General features: G+C 41.5%; 3 protein-coding genes across 4 annotated transcripts in view; 2 read left to right on the top strand and 1 right to left on the bottom strand.

The window, feature by feature from the left end:
- The window catches only part of cacna2d2a (calcium channel, voltage-dependent, alpha 2/delta subunit 2a), a 143,351-nt gene extending 142,694 nt beyond the window's left edge, over window positions 1-657 (top strand). Inside the window, exon 38 of the mRNA XM_061069533.1 lies at window positions 479-657. Coding sequence (XP_060925516.1) covers window positions 479-601 — 123 coding nt within the window. The 3' untranslated portion in view covers window positions 602-657. The remainder of the gene's footprint in view (window positions 1-478) is intronic.
- A 3,532-nt stretch (window positions 658-4,189) lies between these two features.
- On the bottom strand, window positions 4,190-8,947 carry abhd14b (abhydrolase domain containing 14B). 2 transcript variants are annotated; one of them, XM_061069595.1, is made up of 5 exons: window positions 8,715-8,947; window positions 7,525-7,739; window positions 6,284-6,525; window positions 5,410-5,600; window positions 4,190-4,316 (listed from the first exon to the last, which is right to left on the bottom strand). In XM_061069595.1, the coding sequence occupies exons 2-4, from the start codon at window positions 7,736-7,738 to the stop codon at window positions 5,421-5,423; spliced, it is 636 nt and encodes a 211-aa protein (XP_060925578.1). In that variant the 5' UTR covers window position 7,739; window positions 8,715-8,947; the 3' UTR covers window positions 4,190-4,316; window positions 5,410-5,420. The 2 variants fall into 2 exon arrangements, with proteins under 2 accessions (XP_060925578.1, XP_060925577.1); XM_061069594.1 differs by lacking the exon at window positions 4,190-4,316 and having other exon boundaries at window positions 4,376-5,600; window positions 8,715-8,945.
- A 177-nt stretch (window positions 8,948-9,124) lies between these two features.
- On the top strand, window positions 9,125-21,952 carry mst1 (macrophage stimulating 1). The gene is made up of 18 exons (XM_061069593.1): window positions 9,125-9,394; window positions 9,861-10,005; window positions 11,072-11,187; window positions 11,283-11,397; window positions 13,233-13,369; window positions 13,931-14,051; window positions 14,159-14,277; window positions 16,017-16,191; window positions 16,686-16,816; window positions 17,686-17,788; window positions 18,240-18,376; window positions 18,495-18,527; window positions 18,636-18,750; window positions 18,835-18,912; window positions 19,861-20,007; window positions 20,112-20,218; window positions 20,513-20,652; window positions 21,594-21,952. Exons 1-18 carry the CDS (start codon window positions 9,343-9,345, stop codon window positions 21,753-21,755), a joined length of 2,133 nt encoding a protein of 710 aa, XP_060925576.1. The 5' UTR covers window positions 9,125-9,342; the 3' UTR covers window positions 21,756-21,952.
- Window positions 21,953-22,580: the final 628 nt, after the last annotated feature.

Below are 22,580 nucleotides of genomic sequence, written 5' to 3'. Positions count from 1 at the left end.
ATTCCTTATTTTATTTTATATTGTGATATACTCAATAGATGCTTGTTAGGGGTATGGAGGGGTCGTCCTCCCCCTTCAACAAAAATGACCACAAAAAAAAAACTTGTTTATTTTGCTGAGTGTGCAGATAAGATATTTTTTAGTGCAGGTGAACATCCTATAGTTGGTGTTGCTTACAAAATAGTGGGATCCGCAGTTTCACAGTCAGATTGACAAGCAGCAGCAGCGGGAAAAATCCTACCCGCGTCAGTGGTAGTTAAAACATCCATAGAGATGTTACGGTCCTTGGTAGACATTAGAAGAAACTTTGTAAATACAAATTTAGCTGTGCCCATTTATGCAACACGCAGACAGAAACAGAATGAATGACAAATGTTCAATAAATAGTTGTTGCAAACATTGATCAAAAGCTTGACTAATACATATATGGCTGATTTCCCGAGTTTTAAAAATGACATGTGTCCTTTTCCCTCCGCAGGAGAACACGTCCGACTGTGGGCGAGGTCACTCTTTCCGTCCGTCTCTCTTCACTTTACTGCTGATTCAGCTGCTTCTTCTTTACCCGGCTATCAGCCCCCACTTTATCTCGCTATTACAGTAATTCCTCCACCTATCCTCCTTTTTTTCCCCCTCCTCTCCCGTCCCCTTCAAACCCTCTTCCCCCTACCTCCTCACCTCCCCTCCCCCCCTCCTGCGCCCCCACCCCCTGTTATAGTCATAGGTGATAATGGGACTTCCCATCACAGCAAGTCGGAAGCCCACGAGTGCCACGCTACCCAGCTTGCTTCAATTTGTGTCGCATAGTGACAACTGCCGGGCCGTTGTGGTCCTCCGCCAGTTAACCTTCATTTGCAGGAAGAGTGGGTGGTGCCGCACCACCTGGCTCATCAGAGACAATGTCCGAAAGAAAACCAAACCCCGCCCCTGTGACCACGTCCACCATCCGGAGAAGGGAGGGGTTAAACGGACAAGTCGGGTCTCCGCCTCACACAGACTTTGAGAGTTGAGGTCACCTGCTCACCGTCCCTTCTGTCGGTCAGACAGACGGCGGGAGCTCCTTCTTCTCTCCTCCATCTCAGAGCCTTGCTGCTCTGTCACTCGCCGCTCGTGTGAGGCTGCAGACCATTCGACCACTAACATCCACCACAAAAGATTTAACAAATATGACCTGTCAAGTATTCAAAATGTCAAGTATAAACCGCTGAAGTGATGAGTATTCCAATCACAGTATATTTAGGTTTTGATTTAACAAAGGAAGTCATTAGGTGTTAACAAAAAAAAAGATATGATTCATTTATGCACTATATCTATTTGCCAAAATGAGATAGACTTTCATGGGGTCTTTATTTTTGTAGCCAAAACAGGAGGAGTCGGTCAGGAACCGAACGCTGATTCATTTTGTGCAGCTCCTTAATTACAGATTAATGCTTTTGAAAAACATCCACTGGGGATTAGTGTAATTACATGATGGTAATTGCATTTCGTGAAGTGTCTTTTCCTGATATTTACGTTCTAAGGCTCATGTTTATCTGACTGTAAAAATACGAATCAGCGTTCGGTTGCTGCAGATTTGTTCTGGAGCGCTGTCCATGTCGTGCAGTTTTCTCCTTTACGATCAAATGACCATTCTGACCTCTGGTTTGGACTGATATTATGAAAAAAAAAAGCTCACCTCTGCCAATCCTCATGAGGCTTCTCCAGTAACCTAACACTCCTCATCACAATTTTGTGAGTGTGCTTTACATAACAAACGTACCAACATCTATTCCTCATTACTCTCTTATAATAGCTCAAGGTGGGGTTGTTTTTCTTATTTTTTTGGGGGGGGGGGTGGGGTTATATTACCTTTGACTGATGCTGTTCAAACTTCAAAATCATTCGCTGCTGGGGGACAGGGGGCTTTATCGACATTTCCAACAAAAGTGCAGAAGAGGCCACTAAATATGGTGATCGCGTGCAGTAAGTAGTAACTCTGGTTGTAATCCGTCATTTGATCATCACGATGTGTGCAAAGTCATTTTAGACTCCCATGTTTAGGAGCCGCTCTGTTTCATAGTGCCTTGATGCACTTTGTCTTGGAATGCATTGGCTGCATACGAGTAGAGCCACTGTATAGTACCTTTATTGCGCAGCCGTCTTTGAGGCTGCAACAACCTGAAAGACTGAATCCGCTGAGTATACAGCTGAACACTGACCAGCTCCAGCTTAATGTATCTGCTCTCTCGGCTGTGGTCGCTGTGCCCCCCCAGAGACCACCTGACTGCCACCATATGGAGTTACTATACCGTTCCTTTACCAAGCCATGTATAGAGCTATGATACACTATCAGTATACAGCGACTTAACTGGCCATAGAGCATTTTTAGGGCCACCTGACTGCTATAGTTCTGCCTGAATCGTATGTGTTAGTGTTGGCGCGTGTATGTGTGTGTTAGTGTGCGTTTCAAACTCCTCAATGGGAATGTCTTTTAAATGGAGTGTGTCTGAGGGATGACAGTTGTGGTAGCATAGCCATTTTTTTTTTCTTTCTGTTCCTATATCGCAAAGGACAAAATCTAGTGTTGTTGTTGAGAAAAAAAAAGGGATTTTACAGAAATGACAAAAGAGAAAAAGAAAAAAAAAAAGAATCTATCTTCAAACATCCGTCTGCTTAAATATCGATCCAAGGGAGCAGAGCTTTCCGAAAGAATGTGTAGTTCATCAGTGTTTTCTGTTTCAGATGCAACATAGATAACAAAGCCTCTCTAAATGCCTTAGTGTTAACACAGTACGGAGCTCTGATGCGCCCCCCCCCCCCCCCGTCACTGCACATTCTCTCTCACGCACACACAAAATAATAGATCCTCCAAAATATTCGCCTCCTCCGGGCTCTCTTGGTGTTCTGCAGTAAGTATAGTGAGCTCTAGTTTTGTATTTTCAACGTCTTGGAATGATCCGCTATTGATTGATGCCTGTGCGAGTAAATGCTTGAAAGCCGGTGGGAGTTTAAAAAAAAATAAATATCAAAAGTGTCCGACCTTCGATGTTCTCACACACACACACACACACACACACCCCTAAAACCTCACTGTATGGCTCTAGTGGGATGATTCACACAATGATTTGAACCGGACCTTGCACACTCTGTACAGTAGTCGGAACCTTTTGATGTGGCAAACATGCCGGCACAGTAACTGCAGCGCGGCTCTGAACAAACCAGACTCTAGAAAATAAAAGACTGTTAGAACAAAAAATGTTGAAATTTAAATTTTCCAATTTGGCAACTTTCAGTGTAGGTAGGGGCCTGGTCACCTGATGCCGGATGCAGTTTTACTTTCCTGGCATTCGTTTGTCTCTGTCCTGTGCCATTAAGTCTGTCTGTATTTAGCCTATTTCCACTCTCTGTAAATGAACGCTACACGTGCCTGTGGAAATGTACCCCCTGCGACTTCCTCTCTTCCCCCGGCTCTGTAGGCAAACAGTCTCACACGCACGTATACGTAAATATATGGGCCTATACAGTTTGTGCACCTGCACTGAGACGTTATGCACACAGACATAGAAGTAAAACATGTGATGACACTTATTCATGCCCAGCTGGGAGATGTCAAGCACCAGGCAGAAGTTAAGAAAGAAAAAATAAACCAAGGGCGTAACTCTCCCGGGTGGGTTTTTTTTCTTTGTGAGCGGGACGGGACGTCAGAGCAGAGGCGAGCTCGGGGAGTGGGTCTCCACAGAGCAGCATGGGCCTGTCACACAGAAGGTCATGGAGGAATCATGTAGTGACGTCTGTGTGTGCAGCCTGACAGAAGACGTCTCCTTCTAAAGGGACCACGCAAAGGATTTCTGTGGTTTGACAAATTTTGCTTTTGCCACAAAATGGAAGAAAAAACAAGAAAAATAGTAAATTGGTCCAGCTTGGGGATAAGAGGGGAGGGGGTCCTCGTTAAGGACGAAGCCCTGACGTACGCAAAGGGTTTCCATGACGTCCCCCCCCCCCGACCCCGGCCGAGTCCGTCTCTGTGGGAAAGACACGTGTGTATGTGATTCTGTAGTCTGTAGTCTGGTGCTATGTGACCATGTTTGACAAGTGTGTGAAAAAAATAACATTTAGAGGAAAAAAAGAGTGAAATCAGTCCAATTTTAAAGTAAAGTAAAAAAAATATAGGAATACAGCAGTGTTGATAAGTTTGAGATATGAAGTCAAAATGTTTTTGATTTCTTTTATTTAATTTCGTGTGCGTATGTGAGTGTGAATGTTTGTGTGTGTGTGGAAGATTTCGCTCCTTCTTTTCTGGGCACTGGTCCATGTCGCTCCATTCTTTTGTACAGATGAAGCTTAAAAAAAAGAAGAGGGCAAAATTTGTAAAATATTGTGTCTGTGACTCCTTGTAAAATATTTTCAAATTGTTTATTACAGAGAATCAGTTATTAAATAATGTTCATATTTTTCACTTCATTTCCGCGTGTGGTGTTTGATTTTTTTTTTTTCAGAGAGACGCAGCGGATTCATTTATTTCATCTGTTGAAATGAAAATATACAATCTACTAATAATCAATACTAAATGTGGCTCAATCAGTTGTAAAATACAGTAACACAAGGTTTTATGGTGCAGTATAAAGGCAACTTAATGTACGAATTGCTCTCTAGTTCCCCCTTCAGGAGATTAGCCAGGTCGGCATCTGTCCTGCATCCTCTAACCTCTTTTATAAAAGATTGTAAAAATAAAAACTGGTCCGATATTCACTCTTCTCCAGCTTTTTTCTATTTTCCTCCTCTTCTACCCCTCCGACTATGTTCTCCTTGTTTTCACCGCCATCTGCCGTGATGTCCATACTAGAGTTTGGATCCAGTCGTCCCAATGGATTAGTCAGGTTCGTACTAAACTTTTGAAACGATATTTGGGTTCGGTCAGATTAGCTGGATTTTACACTGAACATGTCTGTATTCAGGGGGAAATACCTGACCAGCTAAATGATTCTTCCAGCTCTGGTATGTGTGATGTACAGAGTAAAACATTACTGCACAACACCAGGGTATAATTTAATACCAGAGACGCCTCTCTCCCTATTTTAAGCTTGAGTACCATCGAAAAACAATTTAGAAGCTGATTTTTAAGGTAAAAAAAACTACATTGTGTTGCTTTAAGAAAAAAAAAAACATTTTGGTAAAATACAGTATTCTTTTTCTTCAGATTAATATCACTCTTGTGACAGTGAAAAGAACAAATCTCTGTTTAATTTGCCACATGATCCCTTGCTCAGTAAACATCTCTACCAAAACTGTGAATTTTTCTTTTAAAAACTCTCATTAACAAGTGAAAAAGTCATAATCCGGTCACACAGGGGGACGTCTGTGATCTGAATGTCCCATGAGTGAACAGTGCATTTATGTGTGTGACTCATCTGAGTCATCTCTCCACCGACGCACAGCGAACAGCTTCACAGCGTGTTGAGGAAGTCTGTGAGAGCTTTGTGCCAAGTGTCCGGGTCGTCCAGGTAACAGGGATGACCCGCTCCTTTCATCACCACCACGCTGTGATTGGCCAGATTGCTCAGGTTGCGGAGCGACACCTCTCCGAGCTGAGCGTCCTGGTCGCCGTAGACGATGAGAGATGGGACCTGGAGGGAAAATAATCCAACCCGTTACTTAAGGGATTTTGAAGATGACCTACATTTTATTTTTATTAGGTGTAACTGTATGAACAAAAGTTTAGTAAACACAAGAGAAGGTAAAACAGACAGACCCTTATATAAGCTTTCATCAGCTGTATTTTAGATTATTTACTTATTGATATAAATGTATTATATCCACAAAGTACAACAACAGATTAATTATTTTATCTCTGAAAAACTGCAGATTAAACGAAAAATGGTCAAATTAGTGGTTGAGATATATCTTGAAACTGAGGCACCATATTCTGTCAGAGCTGCAGAATCCAATCACAACATCACTGATGCTCCAATAAGAGCGTTTCCTCATTTCTGTAACTCACTCGTCTCCTTCACGGTTTTTACACCTTCACTTTGCCATCGCACAGATTTAATGTTGAAAGAAGTTGGAGTTGGATGAAAGTCGTCTGTGAAAGTACAAAGTCCCGATATCTACTTGTCTCGTGGTTACATGTTAAAATCCACTGCCTCTTAAAAGCGGACCGGGAACGTGTTGGAAGTCGCACTTGACATTCACGGTTAATAGAGTTTCACTTTAAAGAGCAAATGAAAAGCACACATACTGTAAAAAGGTTTAACAGAGAAAGGAAACCACAAAAGAATTTAAACCAGGGTCGTATCCTGGACTGTACCGTGACACTCTGGTACTGCTCCGCTGTGAATTTGTCGGTGCAGATGGGAGCTACTGGGACGAAGGCTCGGACCAGAGCCTGGTGCTGGAGGAGGAAAGGGAGCGAGTACATCCCACTGAGGGACGGGCTGATCACCACCAGGGGGCCCAGGCCCAGCTGCTCACACACCTCCTTCAGGAAGCTCGCAGGGGCCAGTTCTCCCACCGGTGCCGGGGCCTGGGCTGACTTAGACTGGCCGAGTCCTGTGGAGAGAGAGAGAGGGAGAGAGAGAGAGAGAGAGAGAGAGAGAGAGAGAGAGAGAGAGAGAGAGAGAGAGAGAGAGAGAGAGAGACAGAGAGAGAGAGAGAGAGAGAGAGAGAGAGAGAGAGAGAGAGAGAGAGAGAGAGAGAGAGAACTAATGAAGCAAACTTAGAGTAGAGCAAACTTTCTGTTTAAAGAGAGGCCAGATTAACCTGTTCTGAGGCCTTGGGACAAATGGAATTTGAGTTTAAGAACTGGACATATTGTAAAAAGACCTAGAGACCAACCAGTCCTGCCAGTAGTAGTACCAGCCACACTATGGTACATTCAAATCCCTTCTCAACCATAATAACTCAAATCTGATCCTACATACACGATAGAGATATTATTAGATTCAGTGTGTCTTATGCTTTCCAATAAGAATAGGGAATGACAGAAAAAGATGCTCCACAACTTGTCTGACATCAAAGTTTTCCAATAATAGTTGTCTGTACATCCGTCTGGTCACTCACTGCACAAACAACCTGCGGCCATTAGAACTGTGAGGCAAATTCCCTTATATATATATATGCAGGTAATTAGGACTCTGCACTATGGTAAGACATTATATCAAGATACAGAAAGGTCCATACCAGTCTATAAGACAAATGAGATAAGTACAAATTTGAGCTATAAATAGTTTCAATAATAACATATGAAGCCCTAGAAATGCTCAAAAACACTATACATAGGTTAAAGAAGATGAGATATCTGTAATGTTACAGCAGCAAGAGGGCAGTCAGGAATAAACATCTGTAAAGTAATAATAACTAGAATGCAATACTTATAAATTAAAGGAGATATGAAAATACAGAAAATAATTACACGCACATAACTAAAAATATAGAATACACATCATAATCACACATTCAAATATATAAGTATGAAGAAGACTTTATTGCAATAAGGACTGGTATTGTATCCCTACCTAGAAGTGAAGCGTTAGTTCCCTTCACACTCACCTGGCAGGTCGATGGCCACCGCACGGCAGCCGGCCCGGGCCAGAGTCTCCAGAGTGCCGATGCTGAGCCAGTTCTCTGATGAGAAGCGGATCCCGTGCAGGAGTAAAACTGACATGTTCGCTTCCCCAGTGGCAGGTTCACTCTGTCTGTAGAACAGCGGCGCTCCACAGCCGTCCACCTGCACGCTCCCCTCGGACATCTTCACGGCCGACATCCTGAACACAGCAAACAAAAAATGACACTGTGTTCACGAATCAAACCAGATCAAGTGCAATCCCAAAAGCACACAGTTATATGAGAAGCCTCATAAAGCTGAACATTAGACATCTTCTTATCCTGAGACCTTCGACTTGGATGAGGGGAAACTCCTCAGAAAGTCTTTCACAGGACAACAAGGGAAGGCTGGATTAGATGATATACAGAAAAACATTAACTTTCAGTAACTTTTCATCCAAAACTAAAAACAGTCTGTTACCAGTTCGCAGATTTCTTTCTTTTCTCATTGTTACACAGTTGGAATCTGAATAATACTTTTCCAATTTTTGGGACTATCAAACAAAACAAGCATTATAAAATATTTGTGACTAGACTAGACTTCTAGACTAATCATTAACAAAGGTTATAGTTTGTTGAACCCATACGATTATATTATATTATTATATTAAGTTAATATTCCACCACAATATGTATAAAGGGCAAATCAAATATATATACAGATATTTTTGTAATGTTTTTATAATCAGTAATAGCAGTTGTAGTGCAGTTATTGTTTTACAGTAGATATAAACACACAAATGTATATACATTACATATATTATATGTACAAAATATGAATTGATCAAATGAGGTCATATAAACAAACAAACGAACAAATAAATAAAGTATTGTCTGGCAGCTGCTCATATCAACTCAGCAGCCAAGTTTATTTCCTTCCCTAAGTAAACAATCAACAGAACTTTTCACTGCGACAGATTCCTGGCTCCGTCTCAGCAGAAAGAGTAAAAGGAAACTTGTTACTGATTGGTTGATTTGTTATTTGTTGTGATCAGTTTGCAGCAGAGACGTGTGGTCTGCACAGCAGCTGCTGCAGGTTAGAGCAAAGTTCAGATCTGATCACTTGATCTGAATTTACCCTCAATTCTATTCCCTTTTTATTACAACATTTAAAAACACGATCAAACTGCTCTTACCTAACTCACTCTGCAGAGACGAGTCGACTACTGCTGCAGCACAGTCTGTGCTTGTAGTTTTAAAACAAACAGTTGTAGTTTCACTTTATTTCCCGGAAAACAGGAGGAGGAGGAGGAGGAGGAGGAAGAAAAGACCTCCTGGAAACCAATCTACTGCCGCCTATCGTTTGTTTGGAGAACTGCTTCTATTTTGGCAGTAAATTAAAGATCCCTTTATACAAGCACGTGTTGTTTTGTGTGTGTGCAGAATGTTTGGTTAAATCTTCAGGAATCGTGAGGTCACAGCCTGTGGAGGAGCATGAGTAAGAAAAAAAAGTGCATTGACATGTGTCACTGCTCATTAATGATTGACAGATGTATTGATTGGCTGTGTGTTGGGGGGGGGATTAGGGCCTCTGTGTGTTTGAGTGCAGTACTTGTGTGCATGTGGGTGGTCGGGTTGGATTCTGTGCTTTCTGAGGGGGATTTTCTGTGGGGATTTTTTTCTCTCTCTCTATCTCTCTCTCTCTTTTATCAGGTCGACCTGTGATCGAACATTCAATCCTTAAACCCCAGATGGTCTGAGCTCTCTGGCTGCTTCTCTCCAGTATTATTATTATCTCTCTATCTTCCACACAACACACAAACAATGACGCTGCTGCTGCTGTCCTGTATTCTCCTGACTGTCCCACTGGTCACTGGTAAGAAACGTTTGCTTTTTTTTCATTTTAAAACACTCTGAACGTTATAATCATCTGTATTGTTGAGGACAGTGACGTTGTTTTTTGATGTATTTTGAAAGCAGCAGATTTCGTGTGAAAGCCTCTGGTCACTGTCTTCTTCTAAGATTAGTGATCAAGCTACAATACATGAAGAAATCCCTTAAATACAACCTCTCATTTATTTTACATGTGTTGATTTAGTATTTTGGGTTGTTGTTTTTTTTAAATTGTTGTATTTGCGTCGGCAGTTGTGTTTTTTTTGGCTGGTCTCACAAACCAGCAGCTGGTCCAAAGGTTATATGTGTGTAGGCTCGGGCCCAAATGATGCAGTTGGTGTAAGTCAGCACCTGCAGCCCAGTTTAGACCAGTATTATATTCAGGTCACATAGATCCAGTCCCGACAGTGATTTGTGGTTCTGGTTGTGGTTCTGTTGTGTGTGAGCAGGGTACCGCAGCCCCCTGAACGACTTCCAGCGCTCTGAGGGCCGAGAGCTGGTTCCCACTGCCTGGAACTCAGCCCGGGTGCTGACCATCCCGGGACAGAACCTGGAGGATTGTGCCACACGCTGCTCTCAGTCACTGGACTGCAGGTAGACACCTTAAAAGACCTTTATCCAGCAGGTTGGGATATTTATCAGAGCCTGACCAATATGGATATGTCGGGGCCAATACTGATAGTAAAACAATTCCTATACCAATAAATCAACCGAAACAAGCAGATACATATTAACTAAGAATTTGCAATGATTTCTGAGGACATTTTTAACACGTGAAAAACCCCTCAGACCAACACATCAAGATGTATTCTGACCTAAAGACGTGGTCGCTGTCCAGATCAAGCTGAGCCATGTCTTGGCTTGTTGTGAAAAAACTTTTGGGGACATTGCAGAGGTAACGCAGGAAGTTGACACAGCATTGAACAATAGAAGAGGACAAAGAAGCAGAAGCAGGATTTCTCGTAGTATTTTGCTCAGAAGATATAATGTCTGAGGACGTTCGTTTTGCTGGTGGTGAAACCATAATGATATCACCACAGGGATGAAATTAATGGAATCAAACAGTTCATCTTTCTTCTCCGTTCAAACAGAAAGACAAGATTTTTTCTCCATACTTGATATGGTGATATAAATTGAACACAAATACAAAAGCCGAACTGACTGAGGTTAGACGCACGCCCATCTACAAAAAAATAATCACAACAGAAAGTGTGAAGGTCAAATCAAAATCTTGAATCAAGTGAAGCAATGGAACAGAGATATGAACCATGGGGAGCCTCTTGTTATCAAACCCTTATGACAGAGACATGTTACCGTTTCGATAAATATCTATAAATAAAAAGAAAACACAAATTCACAATATATAGAACTTGAATCAAGAAAAAATGATTTCAAAAACATTAATGTAAAACATTAATGCACATATTCTCTCCATTGTTACTTCTGTAAAATAAAAGCTTCCTATAGGAAAACGTAAGCACATATACTGTGATGTGTCCGGGAAGGCTCATATCGGACAGATTATTATTTCTTGACAGCTTCTCAATGTTCATTCTTGATCTCAAACATCCTCAGAGAGGAAATGACTCCTGGCTTGAGTCCTGTTAGTTGCTGTTGATGAGCTTTTCACCTTTGACATGAAAACCTCCCTCACCACCAGAGCGTTCAACTTCGAGACCCGGCCCGTCTTCACCTGTAAGCACCTGCCCTGGGTGGGGGACGGCAGCAATGCGGAGGTGAAGAGAAACGTGAACTGTGACCTGTACGAGAAGAAGGGTAAGCTGCAGGTGTGCTCCCACTGTGCGGCCTAATGCGGATCAATGTGACGGGTCGAACCCCAGATGTTTAACTGATCGTGTGTTCTTGTGAAGTCTACGTCAGGAAGTGCATCGTGGGAAAAGGAGAAGACTACCGGGGGAAAGTGTTAACCACAAAAAGTGGTCTCACCTGTCAACAGTGGTGGTCCAAGTTTCCTCACGATCACAGGTGAGGTACTCAGTAGATCACTGTAAGGACATGGCATTACTCAGATGTTGTCGGACTTTTGGGGCCTTGTTACTCTTTTCATACATAATCAACATATTGTCAAAACTATGAAACAGGTCAGAGACAGCTGGGATCAGGACACAAATTATTAAATCTAATGTCACTGATTAATCTCTGACTTTGATCTGTTGACGACTTCTGTCCACAGATATTTGAATTATTGCAAATTGAATGGTTAGATCTGTAAGCAATGGTGTGCACAACTCGTTTTTACCTCCACCAAGAAGGTTATGATTTCATCTGCATTCGGTTGTTAGTAAATTTGCAGGATTTTGGAATGGTCAGGAAAGAACCCATTACATTTTGGTGTGGAACCGGATCAGGAGGCGGATTTGGGAATTCTCTTTTCATTTTCTTCAACATTGCGAGATAGTGTGTTTTTGATTTCTCAGAGAATAAATTCATGGATCTTGATTAAGTTGTATCATTTAGTGCAGATCCACATATAAATCGAGATCTAGTGAATTTAAATGTGAGTTCATAAAGGGACTGATGAGCCTTGGCAGACGTTGATGCTCTACTGCAGGGGTGTCAAACATACGGCCCGCGGGCCAGATACGGCCCGCCAGGGTGTCCAGCTAAATTTAAAAAAAAGTCTAAGTCAAACCGCCAACCAATCTGAAAATAACGTACAACGAAGCCTGTGTTGCTCTTGGGTTCACAGTGAATGAAGGAGGACATGAGGAGAGACTAGTGTATATTTTAGGTCTGAAAACTCTGGCAGCTGACAGTATGAGACCCAACATATTAAGAAGACACTTAGAAACATTACACCCCAGTCACATGCATGTGTTATTTTTGGTTGAACTTCATCATCGTTGTAACAAAGTGATTCTAATTTAATTTATTTTTTCTCTATTTTTGAAAAAGTACAGATTGATGGAGGAATGTAGTGATAAATGTCACCATAAGTACTTATAAATAAAGTTGAATTTAAGCAAAGTTGCAACAGATTAACAAAAAAATAAAGCCTGTTTTAATATATCTGTCTCCTTCCATCATTGTTGTGGAAATCGTTGTTAATGATTATTGCGAGATATAATTAAAATTGATGTGATCAGACATTCTCTTGACATATATTATTATTATTATTAAAATGTGATCTTTGGAACTTTGTCATTCAGGAAGTTTGTAACAAACAAGTAGCCCTTAGTACTACTCAGTACCTTCAAAGTAGTTCTCAGTTTCAAAAAGGTTGGTGACCCCTGCCATAGACCATCGGTTCCCAAACTGGAGTACGGGGTACGCAAAGTGGTTCAGGGAGAACGCAGTGGTGTGCACGGAGCCCCGGGGGGCTGGAATCCCACCACAGCCCTCACCTTTCACTTTCAATGCGTGCGATAGACTCCTAGGTCCGTGTTCCAAGAAGGGTCCGACGCGATGTAATCCAGGGCGGCGGTGGTGAAAAAAACGGGGGGGTACGAGGCTATTATGCTATGATTTTACTGGTCTGGCCCACTTGAGATCAAAGTGAGACATTAATCGACCATTGATTTTTCTTTCTTACAGTAAGTCTTGTGTGTTTATTTGACTCTGTACTGTGGCTCTGTTCCTGGTGTGTAAATGGGAAAAATTATAGCATAACAACAAGTTTGAACTTGTCTGAGGCATGCTCCTTCATTTTGTTGCTGAGGTCAAAAAAGTGAAGTGGATGCAAACACCCAGTTTCACCTCACAGTCAGAGACAGTGCTATAGCTGAACACCTCATATATGTGTCCTGGTAATCCGTCTGCAGTGAATAATAACTCACTGTAAACCTGTCTGTCGGTCTCAGGTGGACTCCCACAGCTGCAAACGGCCTGGAGCTGAACTACTGCAGGAATCCAGACGGGGATCGAATCGGTCCGTGGTGTTACACCACAGATCCTGAGCGACGCTATGAAGGCTGCAGCATTCCCCAGTGCAAAGACGGTACATGCAGATCGAACATCTTTACCAATTTCCCCGGGGAATAAGTCATAGATCAGGGTCATTTAGGGAACTGACATCTATGAGTTTGTTGCAGCTTGATTTCATCTGAGGGGACTTTTGTGCCTTTGTGGAGGTTTGTGCTCTACTTAGATGAGTGAGAAATTCTCAATGTAAATAATCAGTTAACATCAGGTGCAGATGAAAAGCAGCTGAAGATTACCAGAATAATTTCCTTTAAATAATCAGTAAAGTTTAACCCAAATAAATTGTTTGAAATTTGTTCATGGTGTTTATGCTTTCAAACAGGGAGAGACATTTTTTACATTTTAGCACATTTAGCAGACTTAATGTGCACGGACTATAAAAGTTATTTAAGGGTTAAGAAGGTTGCAATTAAAAAGCAGAACAATTAAACACAGTCTCCATTTCCCCTGTAATTAGGAATAAATTCCAGTATTTTCCACAAACCTGCAAAGAACATAAAGCAGTTGTTGTGTGTTTGTGTGATGTTTGTGTTTCACCTCTGACTTGGACACTGTGATGTTGTGTCTTTGTTTGCAGAGGTTTGCATCACATGTAACGGAGAAGACTACAGAGGGCAGGTGGACCACACTGTGAGCGGCAGGGAGTGTCAGAGATGGGACCAGCAGTATCCTCACCAACACATCTACCAGCCGGAAAAGTACACAACCACATCACATGACGTACACCTGATTAGACAAAATAACTGTATTGTATGAATTGTGTTTTCATTGATTCGTGTCACACCACGTGTTTGTATTTTTTCAGGTATCCTGACAAAAGTTTGGATGATAACTACTGTCGTAACCCTGACGCCTCCCCGGTGCCCTGGTGTTACACCACCGACCCTGAGGTGGAGAGAGAGAACTGCGAGATCAGCAAGTGCAGTGAGTTGAAGCTTTTGTTACAGACACAACATCATGAATGCTCTGAATAACAATTAAGCAATGGAACAGTTAATCCCACTTTATTCAGTAAAATGTCAAGTTTCGCTACTTTTCCTTTTATCTTCTGTGGCCGAAGAATGATTAGCTTTGGTTGTTGGACAGTTGTGAGGATGTTTAATTCGGCCCCCTAAAAATCCGCAGGTGACTCAATGATGATCTTTTCTATCATGTCATAGGTTCATTAGACCTTCTGGCTGGTTCCCCTGTTGATCTTTTGCCCAGGTTTTTTCATTTTTTCATTAGTTCACGGGTTGGGCTAAATCGATTCAATTCCTGTGGCATTGCTAAACACGGTGGAAATAAGGAATCTCATTAAGTGGCTGTAATTAAATTTAGAAAAATCACCTTTGTGGTGTTTGTGCAAATGACTTCCCAGATTGGGAGACATTTCAGAATTGCCTGCACAGAATCATTTTGATTTCGGAGTAAATGTGGCTAAAGTGTGCAAATGTGAATTCGAGCTCTGCTTTGTCTCCCAGTGTTTCAGGTTAATTAAAGGTTAATTAGAATGTGTTTATTTCATTTATATCTCGTCATGCAGCTTATTTGAACCTGTTTGTTTTTCCATTTTCTCTGCTAAACTGTGATAGAGCTATCATCAGCAGCAACAGTACACTTATTTTACAAATACACAGGTAATCTCAATGTAAAGGCATTAAACATGAGTTTTTTATTTGTTTTTCTTAAATATAAACTTATATATAAATTTAAAACCAATACCTTTGGGTCAATGTTTCCTCGGTTTTGAGGTTGAGTCTAGTTCATTTTTTTAATGCTTTTTATTCAGCAAGCAACTTGTCGATGCTCTGGTCACTTTAGTTCAACACTTCAAACCTGGAATACACACTATGTTCCCAACTCCTGCCAAATGGGGATTGATCTGTGACCTTCTAGTCACAAGCTGCTCCTCTAACCATCAGGCCACTTCCTCTCATTCAATTATTGATACGACAAACAGAATCAAGTGCTGAACTTTTATCCCCAGAACAATAAACAAATAACTAAACAGGTTCATCAGAGTTTCGACACGAGTTGTGTAAGATGAGCCGGGAATTTTTCTACTGAGAGCAGAGATCACTGCTGGCTGAAAGTGTGTAGTGATAGCACCATCTTGTGGTGTAGCTAGAAAAAAAACTCACTGCCCAAAGTCAATCCTCTCCATCATATAACACTCATAAACAAAAATCATATAAAGAAAAAGCTACGAATGTGTTCTTATATTTGTGTTTATTTGTTTTATCGTAAAATGTACTGGCGGAAGCACAAAGTATGATCACTGCATCTGACATGTGAGGACTTTGACAAAAAGAAATAATATAAAATCAGCATTTTTATCTTTGTACAACATATAGTGGCCTATAGTATATTATGATACAATGTGATATTGCATTCAGTTTAACTAAACCAAATTCCCTTGAGATTCACAATCATCCTGGTCAGTAGAATTACCTTCAGATCATCCTATTTTTTAAATTGTTTCACATTAACATTTTCAGTCAGACAGCTTATCTGTGCTTTATAAGCCCAGTCATTCTGGATGATCATATATTAAAATATCAACCAAATCCTCTCTTCTCCTTCATTGGCCTGAAGGCTCCTGCTAAGTGGATCCACATCCTCCAACAATCAACCTCTGTTTCATCCAGAGAAAAGTTGTAATACTATTTTCCTTTTCGCAGCTGAAGTTCGGGTTGAGAAGCGTCAGCGCTCCAGCCTTACCACCCACTGCTTCCGCGGCCGAGGCGAGGATTACCGTGGGAAAGTCAACGAGACGACGTCCGGGATCCCCTGCCAGAGGTGGGACGATCAGGATCCTCACGAGCATCCCTTCTACCCAAACACATATGAGTGCAAGTAGGTACCAAAAAACTGCATGAAGGGGGAAGCTGGGGAAAAAAAGTTGAGTGTGTTTGAAAAGAGTGTTTAAAAGGTGAAAGTGCTTTGGGGTCAGACCCTTCGCTTATTGCCTGTTAGTTTGAGAAAGTACTCTGTTTGCTTCACATGAATATTAATGTCAAGATGTCACTGCAGTGTAATTTCCTGCAATCTTATTTCCCTGCTGACAGTGACAGTTGACAGAGGATGATAGATGGTCAGCAGCTCCACATTAAAGAGCCGCTCGCTCTCTGAGTGGCAATTATGGATGTGAAATGAATATTAAACTTATTTGTGATGCAGGGAACACTTATCCTGCCAAAATCCATTATGAGCCGTCTCCTGTTTCCAGTGCAAGTGTTGGTGTAATCTTCATACGACCAAATGAATGGGACTAGGGAAGTGTAGTGTGTGTGTAACAGGTCATTTAATGCATCAGTGATGAGGCTGACTGTGTGTTGCCCCTCATCCAGGGGCTTGGAGGAGAACTACTGTCGTAACCCAGATGGGTCGGAGGCTCCCTGGTGCTTCACCTCTGTGCCAGAGATGAGGACGGCGCTCTGCTTACAGATCAAACGCTGTGCAGACGACATAGAAGCCGAGGGTAAAGATGCTTGTTTTTAAGATTTCAGCGCACAAGATGAATTCAGTGAACGTTGTAGGTGACTGACAAACATCAGTGGATTAGTATCAGTCCCGGTTGTATTGACTCTAAAACTGTATTCACGAGGACATGCAGGGCTGTAACCAGGATTCTGGAGGTACAGAGGTCATGAATACAAATCTCTTATTTGTATAATTTATATGGTTACGTGTTCATGAAAAATATATATATTTTCAATGTATTGTAATTTTCTATTTAACATGGACAGTGCTCATTGAAGGAATACTCTTAGCTGGTAGGATGATTCTTAATGTTCAGGGGAAAAAACGATCTTGTTTCCAGTCTTAACAACAAGTTAAACTAAGTTTAGCTAAGCAGGCCCTGGTTGTAGCTTTATATTTAACCACCGGACATGAGAGTGGGATATATTGTTTGATAAAAACTCAACCAGAGTGTAAATAAGTCCATTTCCAAAACAAAAAAAAAAAAAATAAAAAAAATAACAAACATATTGTGGAGCAAAGCTGTTTTCTATCTATTATCCCAATTTAAAATTCTGGTGTTCAAATACTTATCTTCTTTTGTATTCATTGTTTGCCCGAATTTATAACAACAAAATCAAAGGGAAGTATTCAGTGTAATACTCAGCATGTACATGAGTCTTTTAGTAGTAGAATTAAACTCCCCCATGTTGAAATATCCCCGGTTTCATAGAAAAACAATTGCAAGGACACGACCTCAGTGTCCTCAGTCATGTCAACACAGCTCTACATACATGAGGATGGGCCTAGATCGGGAACTTTCATGATGTAATATTACTTTTACTGCTTTCTTATCCCTGACATGATGATGATGTTGTTTCTTCTCAGATTGCTACCAAGAAAATGGAAAGAACTACAGAGGAATAGTCCGTAAGACCCGTAAAGGAATCACCTGCCAGAAATGGAACGTCAATACACCTCACCGGACCAGGTTTGTCAACCATTGATGGTGTTACATTGACAGATAAAAAAAATGTTATGCAAGAAGATTTATGACAAAGCCAAAACAAAAACAAATCCCTGCTTGTTGCATTTGTATTGAATCTGTGTCCATTATCCATGTGGTCTTTTTAAACTAGTAACATGACCTAATATACTGGAACTTTCCAGTGTTGTTTTGAGGAACACTGGAAACTTAAATGGAATCATTGATGTTGGTAAAACTTCACAAAACTCAGACAACAAGAATAACATGTTAAAAAAAATACATTTTCCTGTGTCTAAATTAAGTTAGTTTTTAAGTTTATTTCACATATGAGAGGCTTAACGTGTCTTTTCAACAAAAGAAAAATTTAAAAAGAAAATTCATAATTGCTCATCCTGCTTATTTGTGACATTTTATGAGTTGATTATAGCTTTAACTAAATCAATGTGTATTCCAGGATCAACACAAGGACACATCCTGAGGGCAATCTGACGGAGAATTACTGTCGTAACCCCGACGGGGACCAGCACGGACCCTGGTGCTACACCACTGACCCCAAAACTGAGTTTGACTACTGTGCCATTAAACAGTGTGGTACAGACACACAGCTCTACTCTCTCTGTCGACTTTATCTCAGTGAAAATTCATCCAGAGCTTCTGTTTTCTGACAGGCAATTTAACGATTCATCTGTTTCTTGATGTTTTCAAACAGCTGGAGAGAAAGTGTCCCTGACTGAGCCAGGAGGTTCGTCTCTGACTGAATATGAAGCAAATTTCCGAGTTGACAACAAGCGTCCTTGTGTATTATTGCCATCATATTTCATATTTCATCTTTGCTCTTTCCTGAACACAGAGAATGTTGAGTTTACTGAGTGTGGAAAGAGAGAGGACCGTGCCCAGAGGAGCCGGCTGCGCATCGTGAACGGAGTTCCAGGGAACTCGCCGTGGACAGTGAGTCTCAGAGACAGGTGAGTCTGGGAGAATACAGCTATTCACAAACTGGTCAAATACACTCTGCTGGGCTGTTTGTGACCTTTGACCTCTGTTTGCAGGAAAGGAAACCATTTCTGTGGAGGATCCCTGGTTAACCCCAGATGGGTGATCAGCACCAAGCAGTGCTTCTCCTCTTGGTAAGCTTCATTCATTTAAAGGGTTTTAAGGCCCAACCCATCAGGGTCAGTGGGATCTTTTGAATTTGTGAACTGCCGGTTGCAAACAGCCAAGATAAAGAAATAAGTGAACAGTAACCATGAACGCTGAGGTGCAAATTAAAAAAATGTCGGACCTTTTTCACCTTGTATGCTGCTGCCATTACCTCTTTGAAAGGTAATTCGTCACAAATGCACAATAAATCATGGGATATGTTTGCCGGGAAAGATCCACCTGGTGGAAAGACACATTATCAGCCGCATTTGAAGACTGTCCAAAGTCCAAAGGCTCCTCCAAAGGATGCGGCCCCTAAATTGAGATCCAGATACAAACTGTAGCCTATGAAGGATGAACAACATACCAGCTCCCAAAAATTGATGCCAAAACCACTCAATAACCTCCTGGTGGCTGGCTGCAGGATAGGCTTGTATAACCTACCTCCTCCGTGTTAATGGATGGGACGTGGACCAAACTATTAAGTCACTAAAATGCACACGTTAAATACATTTTGTGTTTGTTTCATTTTTGTTCTTAAAATCATCTCACTGATGTTTGTTCAAGTGCTCATTCTTTCTGCTCAGTTTCGTTTTAATTATTTACTTTTACACTAACACCTCTATACCGCGTTTCACACCATCATCGCTACTTCACAGACTCCAAATCCACAAGATGGCAGCGTTTTTTTCTGGGATATTTTGGCTTCATTTCTGGATAGTGGGAGGAAGTAGAGACACTTTGTCCATCTTTATATAAAACAGCCTATGGAAGAGTCCTCTCATTTCGGTGATCCCAAATCGTTTCAGTTCAAAACAATATTTTTTCCAACACATTTGGTCATGACCAAGTGTCTACAGGTCTGGTTGTGTTTTGTGTTTGCTACTTACAGACTTACATGCTGAGCTATGCTAATACTTGTGACATGTCTGCAGCTACGTGGACCTGCCTGGTTACTCGGCCATGATGGGGACACTGTATCGCGATCCACAAGAAGGAGAGCCCGGCATGCAGACCATCCCTCTCACCAAGATCGTCTGTGGGCCCTCTGAATCTCAGCTGGTCATGCTACAACTGGAATAGTGTGTACTGACAAAGGGTCCCCGGCATACACACACACACACACGCTCAAGCACTCAGACATACCATCAATTTCCCCCTGACTCCCTCTTCTCTCTTTTTGTAGTCCTGCCCAGTTTAATGAGCGTGTCTCCCAGATCTGCCTCCCTCCTGAGCGCTACATTGTGTCTGAGGGGACGACCTGTGAGATCGCAGGATGGGGTGAGACAAAAGGCAAGTGTAATCCTTTAGCCATGATAACTCGCTGCTGAATTCACTACACGCTGCGCCTCATGCAACTGCAACATGCTTTCTATTGCAATAATTAATAATAGATTTCCAGGAACAAGTATCCTGCCCTTGAAGTAATGTTGTCTCTTAATGGGAGAGCTATTCACACCACTGAGCAACAGATGGCGTTTCTTTTTTAGAGAACCGTTCAACATCTGTCCACCTTCCAATTCTTTTCCTCCATCTCTCTCAACACACTTGCTGCTGACTCCTTCCTCCTTCTTGCTGCTTCTCTAGGAACCGGAGACGCGACCGTACTCAACGTGGCCCAGATACCGGTTCTTAGCAACAGGGCATGCAACCAGTACTTCAGAGGTCGTGTCCGTGAGAATGAGATGTGCACAGGCTCCTTCCAGGGTGGAGTGGGTGCCTGTGAGGTAGGTGTCCATGCAAGGTTGTGAACAGTTTCAAAACTTTACCCTCAGCTGTGAAGGAAATTGTTGTAGTTGGGGGTGAATCACTGATTTACTTGTTTTGTATTTTGAAGTTTGCCTTTAACAAATATATTTATACAGTAGATATATATGTATAGAAATCTAAATGTAATGGTAGGCTATACATCTTACATGATGCCGGTGATTCACGTTCGAGTCACAGCTCTCTCACCTCTTGCCAGTGTTGCATCTTGCACAATACAAAAGAAAAATGAGCTGTTACACATTCTCAAGATGTACTACCTTCCCAGGATGTAAAGAACAATATACAGAAACGCTCATTTGACTTACCAACACTGCGTCATAACGTTGTAACTTAAAGTGCAGCATCAGTGTCTAGCGTGTTGAAATAAAGAAGGAAAAATTAGGGCGTTCACCAAGGTGTCATGTTTCCGTCACTGCTAATGCAAAAACAGCACTAATGGCATCATGGTGATTGCTCGTATGTGATTTTCAGGTAGGCTGTTAGACACGTTTAGCTAGTTTCCCCTCTTTCCAGGCTTCATGCTAGGCTAAGCTAAGCTAAAAGGCTGCTGGCTGGAGCTTTATGTTTACTCTACAGACATGAGCATATTATTGATCTTCTTATTGAACTCTCGGCTAAAAAATATCCAGCTATTCCTTTAATGACTAATGCGAAAATGGGATGAGAGTTAATATTTTAGATGTTGATGGTGAAGAAAATCTTTTGATGATTAAAATCCCTATAAGCAAAGACTGTGCAGCTATTTATACGTTCCTATAAATCAAACACATCCACCATTTGGCTAATGGAGGTGGACTGGACAAGATGTGACTGCAAGATGTTTCCAGCCTCAGCAGTGACAGTCAGTCATAACAGAGACAAATAATGACTCGGGAGTGTTGTTCCTGTGCGTCTGCAGAGAGACTACGGCGGCCCCTTGGCGTGTCAGAACAGTGACTGCTGGGTCCTCGAGGGTGTGATCATCCCCATGAGGCGCTGTGGACACCCGGGCCAGCCCAACATCTTCATCCGGGTCTCCGTCTACGTGGACTGGATCAAGAAGGTCATGGAGATGGCTTAAGACTCAGATGCTGACGTCCAATAATAATCCACGTTCAACCTGGAGCAGTTTTGTTCTGTTGGCTATTTACACTTTTACATCTCAGTTATTTCTTTTTCAATTAAAGCTATAAATGATAAATAAAAATGCATCATCACTTTAGAATTTCTTCCCATGGGATTTAACATTATTGTTTAAATAAAAAGTTGTATAAAACATTGCAGAAAGTCAATCTTCTTCATGGAGAAAAAGCTCAGAAAGTGAATGTTCATGTACTTTTACATTAAGGTAATTCTTTCAACCACAGCAAATAACATGAGTTGCATCAGTAGATTCATTTAAATTCATGAGCCGTCTGTTTTATGCAGCCAGACCGAAATAGCCCAAAACATTTATATTCCCAAAACACAACCATGAGGAGTCAAGCAGAGAGGGTTTGGTATGAAAATATGTCGTGACGGTTTGTCCTCAAACTTGATTCGAAAAGGAAAAAGAATAAAAACAAAATCAAAAAGCCACTGAGGCACCTGAGGAGTCAATCTTATACGGGGAATAAAGTTAATTGTCCAGGCAGGCGTCACGTTTTGTGTACTTGATTTTTCTGTTTTTGCATCAAACACACAAACAAACAAAACTAAAGGGTTTGCGTCTACTGTCTCCCTTGCCTTGGTAACAAACCATGATCCCTTCCCGTCGCCTAGACTACCCATACATATAAAATCACCTGGTGCCCAGGACCTTCAAAACAAAAGCATAAACTAACAAAACTAACAATCATTCTTAAGGCAAAATCTGACAAAACACGTAACTAAATAAACTGATGTTTAACTATTTAACATAAGAGAA

The sequence above is a fragment of the Limanda limanda genome, chromosome 4, assembly GCF_963576545.1.
Source record: "Limanda limanda chromosome 4, fLimLim1.1, whole genome shotgun sequence".
In the NCBI taxonomy this organism is placed as follows: domain Eukaryota; kingdom Metazoa; phylum Chordata; class Actinopteri; order Pleuronectiformes; family Pleuronectidae; genus Limanda; species Limanda limanda.
This window is presented reverse-complemented; position numbering and strand designations above follow the sequence as displayed.